This window comes from Pelecanus crispus, chromosome 16, assembly GCF_030463565.1.
Source record: "Pelecanus crispus isolate bPelCri1 chromosome 16, bPelCri1.pri, whole genome shotgun sequence".
NCBI classification, from domain to species: Eukaryota; Metazoa; Chordata; class Aves; order Pelecaniformes; family Pelecanidae; genus Pelecanus; species Pelecanus crispus.
The window spans coordinates 5179887-5198399 of record NC_134658.1 but is presented as its reverse complement, the minus strand read 5'-3'; the positions used below and the strand labels follow the sequence as shown (position 1 = coordinate 5198399).

General features: G+C 67.4%; 1 protein-coding gene across 1 annotated transcript in view; it reads right to left on the bottom strand.

Annotated features, from left to right (window-relative positions):
• Positions 1-12825, bottom strand: part of AHDC1 (AT-hook DNA binding motif containing 1) — a 52584-nt gene extending 39759 nt beyond the window's left edge. Inside the window, exon 1 of the mRNA XM_075722073.1 lies at positions 12690-12825. Coding sequence (XP_075578188.1) covers positions 12690-12825 — 136 coding nt within the window. The remainder of the gene's footprint in view (positions 1-12689) is intronic.
• Positions 12826-18513: the final 5688 nt, after the last annotated feature.

Here is an 18513-nt window from a genome sequence, read left to right as displayed (position 1 = left end):
GGGACCGGCTCACCTGCAGCGCGTGGCCCTGCCGATGCCGCGGGTGTAAGCGACAGAGGAAAGCTCTTGCGGAAGGACAGGAGGCCATGGGGCTGCCGTGCTGCCCCGTGCCTCAGTTTCCCTCCGGCAACCACGGCCAGGCCACCCCCAGGCGGGAAAGCGGCCCTGTGGCCGGGGAGGAGGAGGAGGAGGAGAAAAAGGAGGAGGGCTGCTCCTTCCCGGGCACACAAAGCCCCTTTCATAGGGGCCGAGTTTGGATTTCCTCTGCCAGCCCAGCACCTCGCTGCCTCCTGCCCTGCCAGAAATGCTGCGGTCGGAGAGGGGGGCTGGCGGGTCGGATGCCTTGGGGGGGCACGGGGACCTTCGGGTGGCTTCATCCCTCACCCCAGCCCTCGCCCCGGCCGTCCCCGTGATTTTTGCCTCCTGTCAGCTTTTAATTATACCCCTAATAAAAGTCGCTTTGCAGGGAAACAGGAGCTTTGTTGCTCGGGAGCTCATCTGCTCCCGCTGCTCCTTCCCCACTTTAAACCGTAATCCTCAGCTGGGGACACTGCAATTAGCCACCGCGGAGCCGGGCACCGTGTCACAGAGGATTAGGGCTCCCTTCGGCAGGGTGCTGGGGGACCCAGCCCCGGAGCAGGTCGATGGCTCTGTGCGGGATGGGCTGTGCCCCCCTGCAGCCCCCAAAGGAGGGGGACGAGCCCAAGGGACCCCCCAGCCAGGCGGGCCCCAGCCCACCTCCTCTGGGGCACCCACAGACCTGCACCCCTGCATCAGTGCCACTGGGTTATTTTTGGGGTGCACGAGAGCCACGGACCCTCGACCGACAGCCCCCCCGGAGTCCACCGCGCAGACAGACCCAAGGAGGACTCCCCAGGGGTGGGGTGGCTTTGTACGATGTGACTATGCGGACAAAAAATGGGGCTGGGGGGACCAACACGAGCCTCAACCCATGCCCCCCCATGCCTGCCCAGCCCCGGCGCCTGCCCCCAGGACCCTGTGTCCCCGGGAGGGGAAACTGAGGCACGGGGCACCAGGTGCCCATGACGCACATCCCGCAGCCGCCCTGCACCGAGGAGGCAGGGTGAGCCGCGGCGCTGCCACGTCCGCGCGCGCCGGGGAGGAGGGTGACAGCGCTCAGCCCTCTCCCCAGGTACGGTGCTCTGCTGCAGAATCAGGCAGGCTGCGGGCAGGGAGCTGCCACGCTCTCGGCCCCCACTCTCGGGCTGACAGACGACGGGGCTGCAAGAGCCATCGGCGCACCCTGGCATCGAGCTGGTGAACCATCCGGCACCGGCGACGTGGGCCCCTGGTGCACGGCGCAAAGGCCGCGGCACAGCAAAGCGGCGGGGGACGTGGGGTCACTCAACCCCTTAAAGCCCCTGAAAGGAGCCCGTGCATGGCTCCCGGGTGCCTGCTCGCCAATCAGCCTCTTCCCGGGGCTGGGGAGGCGAGCGGGGAGCGCAGGCGCTCGTTAGCAGCCGCTCATTAAGAGCCCTCCGGGAGGAGGAAGGTACCCGGGGCACCTGCACCTCTGTTTAATGAGCTGCAGCGCCATTAAACGCTGGAGGGGACCTTGGGCACGGTGGGGCTGCTGGTGGGGAGGGCTGACCCCCACCCTGACCCCCACCCAAACCATGGCGCGGGTCCCTGTGCCGGCGTGGCCGGAGGAAAGGGAGGGACGCAGGGAGTTGAGTCATGGTGACAACTGCAGGCAGCGGCGGTGGCAGGGCCGCGTGGCAGCTGCTGCCAGGAACGCCCCGAGCTCCCCGCCAGCCCTGGGGGGGGCACCCGGCCGTGGCTGCACCTCCCCAATACCGCCACGCCTGCACCCATGGGTGCTGCATGGAGAGGGTGATGGCGGCCAGTGCTGCATAGCGGTGCCGCGCATTGCAGCCGCGCCTGCACGGAGGCGGGACGGGACCCCTGGGTCCTCGGGGTTGGGACCTGCCCACGGTGGGTGCCCCCCAAGCTGGGAAGGGGACCCAGGGGTCCTGCCCCCAGGGACCTTACCCAGCACCCAGAGCTCCCAGTCTGGCCATGCAGCCTCACGCAGCGCCTAGAGGGGACCCAGGCATCCGGGGCGATGCTCCTGGGTGCACCCTAAGACACACGGACGATCCCATGACCCCCCAGCCCAGCACCCAGTCCCGCAGGACGCCTGGGTCCTCAGACCCAAGCACCGCGGCCCCCCACCCTCCCACCCGCGTGGGGCTCTCCCTCGTTAATGTTTACTCGGGTTCGTTAGCGCCGGCACATCGTCATGGCAACCGTGCAAGCTGCGCGCCGCCATCGGCGCCACCGCTACGAGGCGCGGGGACGTCCCCGCGCGTGGGGTCACCCGCCACCGCCACCACCCACTCCGGGCATGTGGGGCTGGGGGACGGCGTGGGGGAGCAAGGGGGTGCGGGGACACTGGGGTTCGCCTCCTCCCTGCCGGGGTGGCGTAGCCCGGTGTCACCCAGACAGGGTGACAGCACCCGGCGCTCGCCCCCGAAGCACCCGCCGCCGCACCGGGGCTGCAGGCGTGTGCGCGGCGCTGCCAACACGCCTCGGCGCTGCATTATTTATAAACCGGAGGAGCAGAGGGCTCGGCAGCAGCTGCAGAGCCCTCGCGGGCCACCCTGCCCGGCGTCACGCAGCCACCGAGCCCGCTGGCACAGTGGCACCGCAGCTCCAGCGGCCGGGGGGACGCCGGGGACGAGGCTGCCCGTGGGGTTGGCAGAGCCACGGGGCACCCAGCTGCCACCCTGGCGTCCCCTTGGGCTGGTGCGGACCCTGGGGACGGCCGGTGCGGCCCCGTGTCCCCCGCGCCGGCGTGGCCCCCCGAGCTGCCTCCTGCCACCGCACGCGCCCGCTGCAGATGGGTTTGGGCGATGGCAGCAAAGGGGTGCCCCCACCCACGACCCAGCCAGCCCCCCCCCCCCCCACCGCAGCACGGGGGCAGAGCCCCGGCTGTACCACAGCACCGTTCGCCAAGAGCAGGATGTGGCCCCGGCGTTTTCTCACACCACCGGGCTCCGTTTGCTACGGCAAACAGGTTTTCCTTAAGCTTTGCAGAATCCTCCCGCCTCCTCCCCCCGCCACGAGTCCCACCTCCGGGCTGGGGAGGCGGGGGGTGGGGGGGGAAGGCTGAGTTGGGGCTTTTAATTTTTCATTATTAATTTCCCATCGACGCCGAGAGGCGCCGGGGCTCGCTCAGCCGCCCCCAGCATCGCCCCCCGCGCTCCCTCGCGCTCTCCTGGAGCTCTGCACCGGCTGAAGCCGAGCCAGGCTGCCGATAGGATTAATTCTGCATGACTGCCCATCTCCGCGGGGGGATCTAAGACCCTCAGGCCTGCAGCAATCTTTAAAATTCCTCCAGCCCAACTTAATTCCCTCTTCCTGCAGAGCTGGCGCATCTGCTGCAGTCAGGCACGGAGAGAGGGAGACTGAGGGAGAGGGGGGGATGCCGGCACCCAGCACCGCCGCCGGCTCTGGTGCCAGGCGGTGGCCCTGCTATGGTGGTCGCGGTCCCGCGTTGTCACCCTTGGGTCACCCAAAGCCACGCCGCTCACCCACCCCGGCCCCACGGGTGGTGGCACAAGGAGAGGGTTTGCGCTGGGGATGGGGGAAACTGAGTCACGCTGGGGCAGCCCTGGGGACGATGGCCGGACGCAGCCCCCTGCACCGCGGCCCCGGCGCGTTGTCACCCCCCCCGCTGGGACGCCCCAAACCGGGAGGCTGACTTCAAAATGGGGTTTTTCAAACACATACGGGCTCTGCCTCTCCAGGGGGGGCTCGTTCAGACCCCCCCACCTTGCTCTCACCCTCCGCAGCCCCGAAGGACAAGACCCCCCAGGGTCGAACATCATCCGGGCGCACCGAGGGTCTGCGGGCACTGAGGATCCAGGATCCCTGGATTTTGGGACGGCTCATGGAAACGCAGCTGCTGCTTGGGAAACAGCCCTGCGCCCCTGAGCACAGCCCGGGGGGAAAACCCCCTCCCCGGCCCCTCTCCCAGGGGACAAGCACCCCAGCGTCACCCGGGGCGGCGGGGGGCTGCGCCCACCCACAGCCGGCCCTGCGGGACACCCTGCCCGCGCCAGCCGCCACCGAACGGCGGCAGGGCGAGGAGCCTAGCCAAGCCCGGGGGTGCTCCCCCCCAAATCCCCGCCATGCACCGCGGCAGCCCGGGGACGGCGGCGTGTCCCCACGCTTTGAAGGCTCAGCCGCTGCCACGCCGAGGCTGGCAGCCGGCGGGCAGAGCTAACCTTCAGGGGGGCAGCGGGGAGCGGCAACGGAGGGCGGCGGGGGGACGCAGCCACCAAATTCTAACCCCTGCCTGCACCCGCTGTCCGGCAGCACGGCCACCCTTCCCGAGGTGTCGGCAGCTGCTGGACCCAGGAGAACCATCCCTCTGCCTTCTTGCCTGCAACTTGCCCGGCTCGCCTGGCAGCCAGGAGGAAGGCGAGGAGCGCAGCCCAGCCCAGCTGCCGGCGGAGCTGCGGATACATGCATTTAAATCACTTATATCTTTACTTTCTCCTGCGCTGGCTGTGAGATGGGCTTTTTTTGCATGCGTAATTAGGGGGTGGAACAGATGGCGGAGGGTTCGTTTAAAGTAATGCATCCATTAAAATAACCTTCGCTGTCGGGGACTGCGCTCCGACAGGGGCCTGCTTCACCGGGGGCGGTGGGGAGGGGTGGGGGGGGCTTTGTTCTGCAGGGTTGAGGGGGGGGGGGTGTTGGACTTTGGGAAGGCAGCCGGAGCGCTCGCTCCTTCTGGGATGCATCATCCCGGATCGCAGGACGAGGGGGGGTAAAGCTGGTCCGGATACACCAACCTATATCGCCATGGATTGTGCATGAGAGCTGGGGTCAAACTGGGACTAAACTGGGGCCAAACTGGGGTTGAAGCGGTCCTCTCCGGGGCTCAGTTTCCATAGCAATACGACGGCAGTGAGATGGCGGGGATGCAAAACCCAGCCAAGGGCCAGCGGCCAGCCCTCCGGCATCTCCCACGCTGGGGAGGATGCCACGGGGCGGGCACGGTCCCCGCGGTCCCCACGGAGGGCAGCTCCGGCCGGGGTACCCCGGCCGGAGCTGCCCTCCGTGGGGACCGCGGGGACCGTGCCCGCCTCTGTCGTCCCCCTCTAGAAACCCAAAATAGGCTGGAGGAGGACATTTCGCCTTGCCACGCAGCACCAGCCGCCTCTCCTGTTTCAAACCCCGGGTTCCCGGGAGAGGCAGGAGGGCTTTGTTCAGGCACCGGAGGAGCGGAGGCCAGAGAAAGCAGGAGTGCCCTGCCAGCTCTTGTGTTTCACTCCCAAGGAATGCCGGGGAGGGGAGGGGAACGCTGTTCCCCCCGCCCCGACGGGCGCCCGGCCCGGCTGCAGGGTGCTGAGGCTGGGAGGAAGAGGAGGGGAAGGCGCGGGGATGAAGGATGGGGAGGTGGGCGTCGTGCGGATGCTGTGGTGGTACCACGTGTGTCCAGGGCTGGCAGCGGGTGGGCTGGCGGGGGTGGGGGGGGACAGACGGACACGATGACACGCACCCACGGTGGCACGGCAATGCCGAACACCGCGCTCGCTCGGTCGGAGCAGAGCAAATAATTCAGAGCGAGAGCTGCCGAGCTTACACCCCTGTCCCCTTACACCCCTGTCCTGGACGAGAGGAGAAGCCCCTGCGGTTACCCCCCCAAATTTGGGGGCTCCAGAGAGGCAGACGCCGGGGAAGGGGCTGGGGAAGGGCGAAAGCAGCGGCGAACCCAAAGCCACCCATGCGTGTTCAAATATTTAGTGTGCACTTGCTAAGGTGCTTCTGCTGCCTTTAGGGCATCGCCGCGTTTGAAGCATCAGAGAGGTGGGAGCTGGGGAGGGGGGAGGAAGTGGGGAGCAAATGCCAGGGCTGCACTGGGGGGTGCGGGGGTCTCTCCGTGCCCCCCCCCCCCACAGCACAGGGAGCCCAGGGAGGGCTGGGACAAGCTCAGCTTCGCCCCGAGCTATGCAAAGGCTGGCTCCTGCCTCGCTGCCTCCTCCCCGGCCACAGCCCCCAGACCCCATGGGGCTGCGCGTCTCTCCCTCCTCCTCCTCCTCCTCCTCCTCCTTCTCCTCTTCCTCCTCCTCCTCCTCCTCCAGCCCCTGCACGCCTTGCTGGCACCCTGGGGTGTCCCCAAGCACCGGCGTGGCCCGGGGAACAGCCGGCGGCTGCGGCAACGCAGCGGCTGATGCCGGCGGCGGGACGGGGCCGCTGCTCTTGCCAACACCTCCGCGCTCGGCGCTGAGGGCAGAAAGCGAGGCGCCGATGGCAGCGGCGGTGTGCCAAGGGCGGCGATGGCAGGCACTGGGGCGAGGGACCGAGGGGACACGCGGGATGGCGGCGATGGGCTGGGGGGCTGCTGGGGAGATGCCAACAGCCAAGAGGGGATCGCAGCAGGACCCGGACCGCGGGGTGACGGGGGTCCCCAGGTCAGCGAGGGGGAAAGCCCCTCCGGTTCGCCCTCCCCAGCCCCGCGCATGCGTCGAGGAGGAGCTGCCGCACCTGCCAGCCGAGGGACACCGGGCTTTGCCCCGCCGCCGCTCGCACGGCCCCAGCCCCGTGCCGATCCCCGGCTGCCGAGCCCCCGCTCCGCCGCCCCCGCCCTCCCCGCTCGCTGCACCCCAACTCCCCCGGCTCGCCCCTGTCCTCTCCCCGGCTCCCCTGCCCTCACCCCCCCATCGCCCGCCAGGCCCCGGCAACGCCGCCCCTTCGCCTCTCCCGGCATTTCGACCGCTCTTTTTGGTGCACCCCGACACCCCAAGCTCTTCCCACTTCCCCGCCGGCAATCCACCAGCAAAAACAGTCCCAAAAACCTTCCCCGCATCCGCGCCAGCTCTGCGGGTCTGGGGGGGCTGCGGGCCGGCCCCCCACTCGCCAAGAACAATAGCGCCTTGTTCCAGCCCGGCTCCGGCCTCTCCTGCCCGGCTGCAAACACCTCCCTGGGCAATGCGCTGGCCACTCTCACCTCTACGTCTCTCTCGCTGTTTCCCAGCTCCCTCCTGACAAATCCCCGTTCCCGATCGCTTCTCCTCCCCGCGGGTCCATATTAAGCTACATTCTCCTTTCAGCTGGGTGGAAAACAGCAGTAATAACCATGTGGAGAGAGCCGTGCCCCCCACCTCCACTTCCCTCCCACTTTGGGGTTCAAATTTCATTTCAGCAAAAAAGCTTCCCCCGCCTCCAATTTCTTCCCCCAAACCGAGTCGCTGTCGTCTCGTCTGATCTCGGCAGGGGCCGTATGGATGCTCAGCTCCTCCTGGTTCAGGATCTGCTGCCAATCTGGACCTCGCAAACTGGTTCTCACACAGCTCCCGCCTAGCACCTCCCTCTCGGCATTTATTGTCCCTCCTCAGCCACCCAGCCCCAGCTTGCTCCCTGCCACCCTGCTCCCCTCCACCCTGCTCCCTGTCACCCTGCTCCCCTCCACCCCGCTCCCTGCCACCCTGCTCCCTGCCACCCTGCTCCCTGCCACCCTGCTCCCCTCCACCCTGCTCCCTGCCACCCTGCTCCCTGTCACCCTGCTCCCTGTCACCCTGCTCCCTGCCACCCCACTGCCTGCCACCCTGCTCCCTGCCACCCTGCTCCCCATCACCCCGCTCCCTGCCACCCTGCTCCCTGCCACCCTGCTCCCTGTCACCCCGCTCCCCGTCACCCCCGCTCCCTGCCACCCTGCTCCCTGTCACCCTGCTCCCTGCCACCCTGCTCCCTGCCACCCCGCTCCCCGCCACCCCCGCTCCCCATCACCCCGCTCCCCGTCACCCTGCTCCCTGCCACCCTGCTCCCCGCCACCCCCGCTTCCCTGCCACCCCACTCCCCGTCACCCCGCTCCCCGTCACCCCCGCTCCCCTGCCACTCGGCCGGCGGCGCATGGGTTGCCACACTCTTCTCCTGCCCCTGCTTCTGCTCAGGCGCATCCATCCCAAACCGAGCCACCGAGTTTGCCGGGCGAGATTTATTCCCAGTGAATTCCCAGGGGGCCAGCGGGGCCGGCAGCCGGCAGGGAACGGGGCGGCCCCGTTGCCTCCGGCTGAGCAGCCTCCCTCTCTCCCGCAGCTGAAGAGCTCATCTCCCTCGCCCAAGGCGCTCTGTCCTCCTCCAGATATTTTAGGCCCAGGTTTTGCGAGGAATGTACAGGCGCCGAGCCCAAGCTGATGCGCTGAAGTCAGCAGGAGGCGAAGAGCGTGCGCGGGGCTCGGGGCCCCGGGGGCGGCAGCGGCGCAGGGATGGGATGGTATGGGATTGGGATGGGATGGGGATGGGATGCTGCTCCCTCCGCCTGGAGCTCGTTTAGCGGCGGGAAGGGCAGAGGTTGGAGCTGGCGGATGCCAGAACTGCTTCGCTCTCCCTCCGAGAGGATCAATACCACATTTCGCCGCTCCCCCGTCTCCCCGCATCACGCCAGGCCAGGCTGCATCAGCGCTCACCCGCGCGCACGCCTGCGCGGGGTGGGCTTTGGCGACGGGGAAGGGGGGGTCCCCACCCCTGTCTGTCCCTGTCCCTTTCCCCGAGGAGGGGAAGGAGGCGTTTTCACCACCGTGGCGTGTCCCCTGCCAGCACCTGCCCGGACCCACCTTCACCCCCCAGCTCCACGCGCCAGCCCCATCCCCGCGCGCCAAACCCTGCCCGCGCACGTGCCGACGCCTCCCGCGAACACCCCCTCCTGCCTGCCCGCGCCCCGCTGACCCCCTGCACCCCCACCCCAGCACCCCCCCACCGCAAGCCCCATCCGCCGCAGCCCCCCTCGCACCGCGGCAGCTCATCGCACCTCGAGCCCAGCTCGGCGTCGCCGGTGGGGGGGTTTGCCCTGCCGCGGAGGGAGTCCCCGGCGTGGCGGTGTGCGCCCGCCCTTGTCACGGCCCCGCTGGCACGCAGGCGTCCTGCGTGCTGCAACAGGTGAGCCCCCGGGCCAGCGTTCCTGCCTGGGCCGGGAACTGTCCCCACCGGGCAGCCGGTTTGCAGGCATGTTCCTTCCCAGCACGTCCCTCCCTCCTTCCCCTCCGTATCCAGCCTCCCTCGGCCGGCAAAAGGGGGGAGCCGACAGATTTTAATGAGCTCCCCGGAGGCATCGCTCTGCACCCCCCTCCCCGCTCCCGCCTCTTCCCGCGCCCGGGAACCGATGCTCTGAAACACAACCCTCGGTGGCAAGCCTGGAAAAAAACCACAGGGCACATTTCTCCCCCCCCTTCTTTTCCCTCCTCGCCTCCCCCAGCTTTTTGCTCTCCTGCCGATGCCAAAGACCCAGCCGGGCTCTTGTGCTTTCACTCGCAGCTGCAGCTGCCGATTTTCGCTGTAAGCCCTTGTGCCTAGAAGGCCCAGAGCGAGGGATTCTGGGACGCGGTGATTGAAGACAGCACCAGCGCGGAGACCATTGCTCAGACTTTCCCTGTCTGTCGCCCCAACGCTCAACCCACAGAGCGGGAGGGAAAAAAAAAAAAAAAAAAGAAGAAAAAAAAGGAAAGAAAGGGGAAAAAAAAAAAAAAGATGGAGAGGGGAAAAAAAAAAAAAAAATACGGACTGGCGCTCGCCCCTTCCCACCCACGCAGAGCGGCACGCTCCGCTGCGCCGGCACCGAGCGCCCCAGCCTGCGCCCGGGTCAGCCAGCCCAGGGGGCCGGGGCCGGCTCCCCAGCCCCGCGACACCCCGACGAACTCCTGGCTGCTTCACTTTGCAACGCCAAATCCCACCGCAAGCGTTGCCGGATGCCTCTCACCATGCAGCCCGCCGCACATCACCTTAAAAACTCACAGCAGGCACCTTAGCGGCACCCCGTTTGCTTCCCCTCTGTGTTATTTTGAAGGGAAAAATAATAACGACGCGGCTTTCGAGCCACCGTTTGCGGCACAGGGTAAATATCAGGGCGCGGGTGCGAGGGGACGCGACGCTGCGCGCGATGCCGGGTCCTCGTGTGAAGCCGAAACGCTCACCCGCGGTGCTGGGACCCTGGGGATGCACCCCGGAGCCACGCAAACACCCCGGACGCACGTCACCCGCGTCCCCTCTGCACGCAAAGACCCCGGAGGGAGGGGGTCCCCAGTGTCTGGGTTTGCCTGGGGAAGGTCCCACGGGACCAAGTACCTGTCCTCCGGCACACGCGCTGGGCCGAGGCATCGCTCAGCGCGTGCCCCTCGAGGCAGAGCAGGAACAGCTCCAGCCCGGACGGACGGACACGCGGCGGGGAGCAGAAGAACCGGGCTGCGACCCCGTGGACCCCCACGCCAGCGAGAGGAGGGGGCCTGCAGAGCATCTCCCGGCCAGCCGAGCCCTCACGCCCCGAGAACCGCCCGCGGCATCGCCGGCTCCCCGAGGACCGCAGCCGGACCGCACGGCACATCCCAGCTCCGAAGTTCGGCGGGGTTGGGGAGGGGACGGCGGCGGGGCGGGGGGGGACGACGGACGACATCTGCGACGCATTCAGGGGCCATCCCGCATCCGGGCAGCTCGGCCACAGCCCAGCATCCAGCCGGCCGGCCCCAGGGGGGAGCCTGGCCCTATTGCCAGGCAAAAATCCGCCCCCCTCCCCGTCCCTCCCGCTCCCCCCCCACCACGCTCCGGTTAACGAGCCCGGAAGAAGGAAACAGCCCTCCCCACCGCTGCCCTGTTTACCAAGAGCTGGTTCCAAGCACTCGGGAGAATAGCAGGAGCATTTCAAGGCCCTGTTTCCACTCGGCTGACACACACTATTTATAGAAGCCCACAATTCTCCCAGAGCTTTCCTCGGGATCTCAGCAGAAATAGCCTGCCCCGGGTCTCTGCTGCCTCCTCTAAGGAGGCCAGGGCAGCGCCAGCCCCCCCAGGCTTCCCGTAACCTTCCACGGGCTTCCATCGCTTCTCCTCCGCCGGCCGCCCCGCTCCCGGCGTGTCCTTGGCTACCCCGTCCCCGCCACGGTGCCAGCCCTTCGCTTCTCCCCCCCCACCACCCCAAAAAAAAAACCCCACAAAAAAAAAAACCCCAGCCATCTCCACCTCCTGCCGGCTCGGTTCCCGGCGGGCATGCGGTGGCTCCGGCGGGTGCGCGGTGGCTCTGGCCGGCGTCCGCTCGCCGGACGACGGAGGGAGGGAACCGGACTGTGGTTCACGGGGAAGGCGGGGTGTGGGGGGGGTGCGGGGGGGGGAAAGGCTGGCGGCTGGGCGAAAGCCACCTCCCGCCTGACTGCATCGGAGCGCGGTGGAGCCCCGGGGGACTCGCACCGGGGATGGAATTGGCCTATTCAGGTTACAGAGACATGGCAGAGCGGAATTTGGCGCCGCGCCATCCCTTCTCCAGCCCCCCCCTCCCGCCCTCCTCTTCCCCCCCCCCCCTTCCCCGTCCCCAGCACCACCACCACCCTCCCCTGCAAATTCCTCAGCCCAGCAGGAGAAGCCAGTGTAAGGGGACACCTGGGGGGGTGAGGAAAGGGGGGAGGCCTGGGGGGGGGGCGCCGATTCGGACCCCGCGCCCCCAGCGCCCGCCGGCGTCTGGGTGGAAAGCGAAGCGGGCAGGATCTGTGCCCGTCGCCCCGGGGGTTCGCTTCTGCTCTCTGTCACGCCAGGATAAATCTGGAGCGACTCCACCGCGCGCCGGGGGCTCGCGGCGGCACACAATGAGCTCAGCCCGTGGCTTTCGGTGGCCGTTCTGGCAGCCACGGGCCGAGGGGCTGGATGCACGAGGCCACCTGGTCGCAGCCAGGGCCACGTCCTCCCCTGGCACGAAAACAAGCGGGGACCCAGGTGTCTCCACCTGCCCCAGCCTTGGGGACACCAACCACGTCCCCGGGGTGGGCAGAGGGTCCCGGCGTTAGCGTGACCCCGTGGGGTGGCTCCAGTCCCCGTCAAAAGCCCCCGGTCCCCCGTGGTCCCCGTTGCCGTGCAAGCACCGAGGGGCTGTGCCGGGTGTGTGTGTGTGCGGGGAGGGGGGGGGGGGGGGGGGGATGGATTTAAATCAGCTGATCGATAAAAACAAATCAGAGGGGGGATGACAGGCACCGAAGCGACAACCGCTCGCCGAGCCCTGCGCCGCGGACCACGCAACTTCGCCAGCGGGGCTGGGGTGAGACCCCCCCCCTGCCAACCCACACTCCCCCCCCCCCCCCAACCTTCCGAAACCCCTCCGGGGCTGCCCGCCGTGGGCCAACGCGCTGCTCCCCGGGGCCTGGCTGCCAGGGGAAGGGGGGTGGGATGCTCTGCCCCGAGGGGGTCCCCCCACGTCCCCCGAGAAGGCCGGGTAACCCCAAATGTTGTTGCCACGCTCGGCTCCGGCGGCGGCCTGCCTTCTAGCGGAGGAGCCGGCTCTGACAGCTGTCACTCAGCGATCGCAACGGGGAAACGGGGGGGGGGAGGGGGGGTACGGCGGGAGGGGGGGGGGGACGGGAGGGGGGAGGCGGTCGAACTCGTGGAGATCGCAGCCCCCCCCCCCCCCCCTCCGCCACCGTCGGGGGCTCGCCCCGGTCCTCCCCCCCCCCCCCCCGCACGCCCCTCCCCGCCCCAAGTGCCATTAAACTCCTGCAATTTTGGCACCAACTCGCCGCGCAACTTCAGCGGAGGGGACGGCGCGGGGCGGGGGGGGGGGGGGACACGCCGCCTCCCCCCCCCCCCCAAAAAAAAAAGCTCTGCCCGAAGGGGGTGTCCCGTGTGTGTGCGCCCCCCCCCCGCCTCCCCGCCCCACACAAAGGCGGGGGGTCCCCGGTACTCACCCACCGGCTCCTGCACTCCGAGCCCCCCGGAGCCCGCCCGCTTGGGGAGGCTCCTGCCGTCCGGCGGGGCCGCCTCCTGACCGGCCGCGGGAGTCCCGGAGCCCTCGGCACCGCTCGCCACCTTCAACGAGAGCATTTCCAGCGCCTCCTGCTCACATTCTCCCCAGGCAACTCCGCTCCTGCCAGCCCGCCCCCTCCTCCGTCCCCTGCCTGCTCTTTCCTCTCCGCTTTCCTCCTTCCCTCTTCCCCCCCCTCCACCCCTCTATTTTATTTTTTTCCGGGCTTTTCTCTCCCCTTTGCCGCTTAGCTTTTTTTTTTTTTTTTTTTTTTCCTCCTCCCTAATTTTTTTTTTTTTTTTTTCCTCCTTCCCCCCCCCCCCCCCCCCCTTCGCCTCTCACACACACAAAAGGCAGCGGAGCGGGAGGCGGAGGGGAACCGACCTCCCCTCTGCGCCTCCGCCGCTCGCCGCCTGCGGAAAGCAAAGAAAGACACAGCGCAGCAGAGCCCTGGCTTGCCGCTGCCTCCCCCCTTCCTCCTCCTCCTCCCTCCTCCTCCTCCTCCTCCTCCTCCACCACCTCCTCCTCCCCCCTCTCTCTTGCCTTCTGCCGCTCCCGGCTTTGTGGGGGCTGGGATAAAAAGGGGGGGAGCCGGAGCCGGCGGCGAGGCGCGCCCTGCCCCTCTCTCCTCTCCGTGCGCGGCGGGGACCGCGGCTCCGCTCCGCTGTCAGCGGCACGGCCAGCATCCGGCACCCCGGGGAGCCGTGCAGCACCGCCGGGGCATGCCGGGCCTTGTAGTCCTTCCTTTCTTTCCCCCCCACCCACCCACCCCTTTTTTCTTTTTTTCCCTTTTTTTTTTTTTCCCCTCCTTCCTCCCCCCCCCCCCCCCCCGCCCCTCTTTCTCCTCCCCGCCGTAGCGATGCGCGCAGGGAGGGGCGCGAAGCGGGCGCGCCTCCGTTGCGTGCTTCTTAGGGAGGGGGCTATTTCGGGAGGGGGCTATTTCGGGAGGAGAACATTTAGGGAGGAAGACATTTAGGGAGCAGAACATTTAGGGAAGGGGCTATTGGGGGGGCACCTCGGGGGGGGGGGGGCAAACCACCGAAGGTGGTTTGCCCCCCCCCCCCCCGAGGTGCCCCCCCCCCCGAGGTCCCAATGGGATGCACAGGGCATTGCTGCCCTCTCCCGGGTTGCACCCGCACTGCGCACCCCCCTCCCTAAAGATGCAGGGACACCCCCCCCCGCACCCACCCACCCCCTGCCACAATCCGGGGTGCACATCTGCACCCTGTCCAGCTCAGCACCCCCACGGAGCTCCCCAAACACCCTCCTCCCCCCGCCCCCTCCGCTTTTAATTTTTTTTTTTTTTTTTTTTTTAAGCAAAAGCTCTGCCTGGGGCCTGGAAACTTCCTCACTCTTTGCTAACACCCGGCTCCTCCGCATTCTTTGGGGTACGGCGCTGCGTCCCCTCTCAGCCGGGTCGGCAAGCGGTGACCGAGGTCCCCTCGGGACAGGGGTGGCAGAGCGGGGAGCTGCCCCCCAACTCCCTGAGCACCCCGTGACCTCCCTCCCCATGGCTCCATCGAGCATCTCTCCAGCTCCTTCCCTCCAAGTCTCCGCCAATGTTAATGTTCCCGCAGCCGGGTAGATACAATATAATTAAAGTAGATAATACCACTCATGTTTGTTATGACATTGTGTTTTTGTGAGTGACGAGTGAAGGGTTAACTCCAGGGAATTGGGAATATTGCTTGGCTGCTAATAACACGTGAGTCATCGATGAAATAACACATGGGTGCAGGGAGAGACACAGCACCTGGCTTTACGGCAGCCCTCCGCCTCGCCTGCGTGGTGCAGGTCGGGCTTTGATGCGTGTCTCCGGATCAACAGGCAGCGAGGAGCGAAGCTGCGCCCAGGATACGCCGCCGGGCACCCCAGCTTCGCTGCCAGACTGGGATGAACTGGTGAGCCGGGGTCAAGCTGAGAGTTGTCTTCCAGCAGGGACTTAGTGCACCCGAAAAGCCGGCGGCTCCATCCACGGGCTCCGTGCACCCCAGCGGGATCGATGGGGATGGATCGGGGACCGGCTGGGCTCCGCGCACCCCGGATAAGGGTGGGGACCGGTCTGCATCGCTCCTGGAAGCGGTGCGGAGAGGAGGCCTGGGCTCCAGCCCGGTCAGCAGAGGAATCTGCACACGCAGACAGGATCGCTGCAATTGCTGGTGGCTGAGTGAGCAACTTTGCAGCCTTCCTCGTCCCCTCGCCCTGAATGTCAGCTTTGAATTTTCTTGCTATTTTTAGGGACGGTTCAAAAAAAACGAGGAGGGTCCCTCCCTTCTCGCCTTGCAGGGCTTTGCGCCCTATGAATATTGCAAGGCTGCGTATCGCCGTACCTGCGCGTGCACTGGGGGAGCGGGACAGAGGGACGGGTCAGCTGCCTTGCACGGGCGGGGAGAGGAGGAGGAGGTCGCGCAAAAAAAACATTACATTGCAAGCAGAATGGTTAGAACGTAAAAGATTTATTAATTTAATCCGAAGCATTAAAAGGTCATGTATTAATCAAAGAGATGCTTAAAACTGTCAAAGTCCTTTGTCAGGTTTGAAGTGCATCTCCATAGTTATCATAAAATATATATATCAGTCTGGCATGGAGCCCTCGGCAGGGCTGCGAGCGAGGATGAGGAGCAAAGCCAGGCGCTTTGCAGCAGGGTCCCTGCAGAGCAGCACCCACGCTCCAGCCCTGCCAGGCTCCCCGCGTGTGCCCAGCACCCCCACGCTGAGCTGGGTGCCTCGCGGCTCACCCTGCTTGTCCCCAGGCCTGGGTTTGTCCCCCCTCAAATCCAGGCTCGCGCCCCGTGGTTGTCCCTAGCTCGGCTGCGCAGGGTGCTTTGGGGTGGAGGTGGGATGCGGTGGGTTGGGAGCGGGGGGCCTCCCCTCGCCCCCGGTTCCAAAAGCAGCCGGCGGCCCTTGGCGAGGCGGCATCGGGGCGGGGGAGCCGTGCCCATGCCACCCGTGTCACAACTCCGCGGGTGCTCAGCCCCGCCTGCATCTCCTTTTACCGGGGGAGGGGGGTGGCGGAGGCGGGTCCCCAGGGCCACCCGGGTCACCCGGGCACCCCGTCCCCTCTCCCAGCCAAGTGCTGTGTCAGCAGCGTTGGCGTGGACTTACGCTACCATCTAGTGGCTGCTTTACCGAACCGGGGCCACCGCTGTCCCCGGCTCTCAGCCCGTGTCCCCGCACCCTGCGGGGGGCTGCCCAGGGAGTCCAACCCCCCCCGCACCCCCCCAAACCCGGGGGGTGAAGGCCCCGCTCGCCATCACCCCTGCCGGGACCAGGCCAGCGGGGTTTGTCCCCCAAAAGCCCGGGTTGGCTTGGCTGGGTGGTGGCAGCAGTCGTCACCCCGAAAGCCACCGGCTCCCTGGGGTGGAAGCAGGGAGTTTGGAGGCAGCGGGGTGCAGCGGGGGAGAGCTGGGGTGCGCAGGCACAGGGGGGGCAAGGGGGTCGAGGGGGAATGCAAAAAGTGTTTGACACCTTGCTGGGATACAGGAGCTGCCTTTGGGAAGAGTGCGGTCCAGAGACACCAATTGGGTTTGGGGGGATCCTGCGCCTCCAGCATCTGCAGAGGATTGGGGCCATCCGGATTTTACCCCGATAAATGTAAGCAGCAGAAGATACCCATCCATCCATCCTTGAACTCCAGCCCTGTGCTGCCCCAGAGCAGCAGCAAAACCATCCCGGATTTCTCCCCAGCGCAACCATTCCTGAGCAGCCCCGAGCAGCACTGTGCCCTGGGCAGAGCAAGGCTCCCCCTGCGCCTCCTCCCCACCCACGCGCGTCTGCGCCGTGACCCCACCGTCCCCACGGCTTGCTTCAGCCAAGAAACCTCTGTCCCCAAATCCTGCTGCTCCCCAGTTGCCATCACAGATCCTGCTGTGGCCGGTGCATGGCTCTTCCCAAACCTCAGTTGTTTTTTTCCATGGAAAAAGGTGTCCCCTCCCAGTGAGTGGTGCTGGGCTGCTGCGTGACTGTGGATAAATCCTTCCGTGCCTCAGTTTCCCCTGTGGGGACACAGTCCCTGCAGGCCTGGACCAGCAGTCCCAAGCCTGGTTCAGCCTAAAACCACATTTTTGGCCATCTTCCACTGTTGTCTGGCCATTGCCACTGCAGGGACGTGGCTCCAATCCACGACCCAGGAGCTCTGCGGGCTCTGCCCATCCCTGGGGAGCTTGGGCCAAAGGGGACACGGACAGACCGGGTGCCCAGGCCTGCTTTGGGTGGGGATGGCTCCTTCCCCACGACATGGGAGAAACAGCTCCCGGCAGCAGCTATGGCTGAGGTGACCCCCCCGCCCCGGGGAGAGTGGCAATGCCGCGGCTCCCTCGTGCCAGGGTCTGCAGCGCTGGCCATCTGCAGCGGTCTCACACCTGTGCCCACCGCCCGCTTGGCACCGGGTGGACGTGCTCGCTCCAGAACCCCCCCACCCACGAGCTCCCGCCGTGCTTGCAGGAACCGATGCTGGCACGGCGCTGGCAGAGCAGACAGCCGGAGCGGGACCGCGTGGGCCGGGCAGGCATGGGCAGGGTTTGCAGGCAAGGAGGAGGGAAGGCAGGTCTGGGCACGATGGGGACAGCGGGTCCTGGGGGAGCATCAGAGGGACCTGATGCCACAGCCTGGTGCTGGATTCGGCCCTCGGCTGCAGGAAGAGTGAGGGCAGGGGAGGTGATGCTGAGCTGCTTTTGCCTCCTACCCCGAAGCTACTGCAGCCAGGGCTCGATGCTGCAGCGCTGCCTGCGATACTGCAGGAACCGGTCAGCTCGGAGGGGAAGGGGCCAGAGCATCCAGGTCTGGATGCTGAGCTTTGCCCTAGCCGCGCCAGACTCGGGCAAAAAACAGGGCCAAGCCTGCCAGAGATGTCGGGGCATAGGCGGGCCAGGTGAGCCCGCAGCCCCAGGCTCGCTGGTGCCGTGGAAGCGGCGGCAGTGGGGGCCCATGGCCGGGCACAGCTTTGGGTGCTGGCCTCTTTGGCGTGGGAGAAATCCCCGGACGTTCGCAAGCCCCGTGCCGGCTCCGGGCAAAAAAAACGCCGCCGAGCGGGCCTCATACGTCGGGGCCTAGGCAGCACAGGGGAGACTGCAGCCCCAGGCTCGCTGGTGCCGTGGAAGCGGCGGCAGTGGGCGCCGAGGGCTGGCCACAGCTTTCGGGGCTGGCCCTTTGGCGTGGGAGAAATCCCCGGACGTTCGCGGTCTCCACTGTGCTGCCCAGGCCCCGACGTATGAGGCCCGCTCGGCGGCGTTTTTTTTGCCCGGAGCCGGCACGGGGCTTGCGAACGTCCGGGGATTTCTCCCACGCCAAAGGGGCCAGCCCCGAAAGCTGTGGCCAGCCCTCGGCGCCCACTGCCGCCGCTTCCACGGCACCAGCGAGCCTGGGGCTGCGGTCTCCCCTGTGCTGCCTATGCCCCGACGTATGAGGCCCGCTCGGCGGCGTTTTTTTTGCCCGGAGCCGGCACGGGGCTTGCGAACGTCCGGGGATTTCTCCCACGCCAAAGGGGCCAGCCCCGAAAGCTGTGGCCAGCCCTCGGCGCCCACTGCCGCCGCTTCCACGGCACCAGCGAGCCTGGGGCTGCGGTCTCCCCTGTGCTGCCCAGGCCCCGACGTGTGAGGCCCGCTCGGCGGCGTTTTTTTTGCCCGGAGCCGGCACGGGGCTTGCGAACGTCCGGGGATTTCTCCCACGCCAAAGGGGCCAGCCCCGAAAGCTGTGGCCAGCCCTCGGCGCCCACTGCCGCCGCTTCCACGGCACCAGCGAGCCTGGGGCTGCGGTCTCCCCTGTGCTGC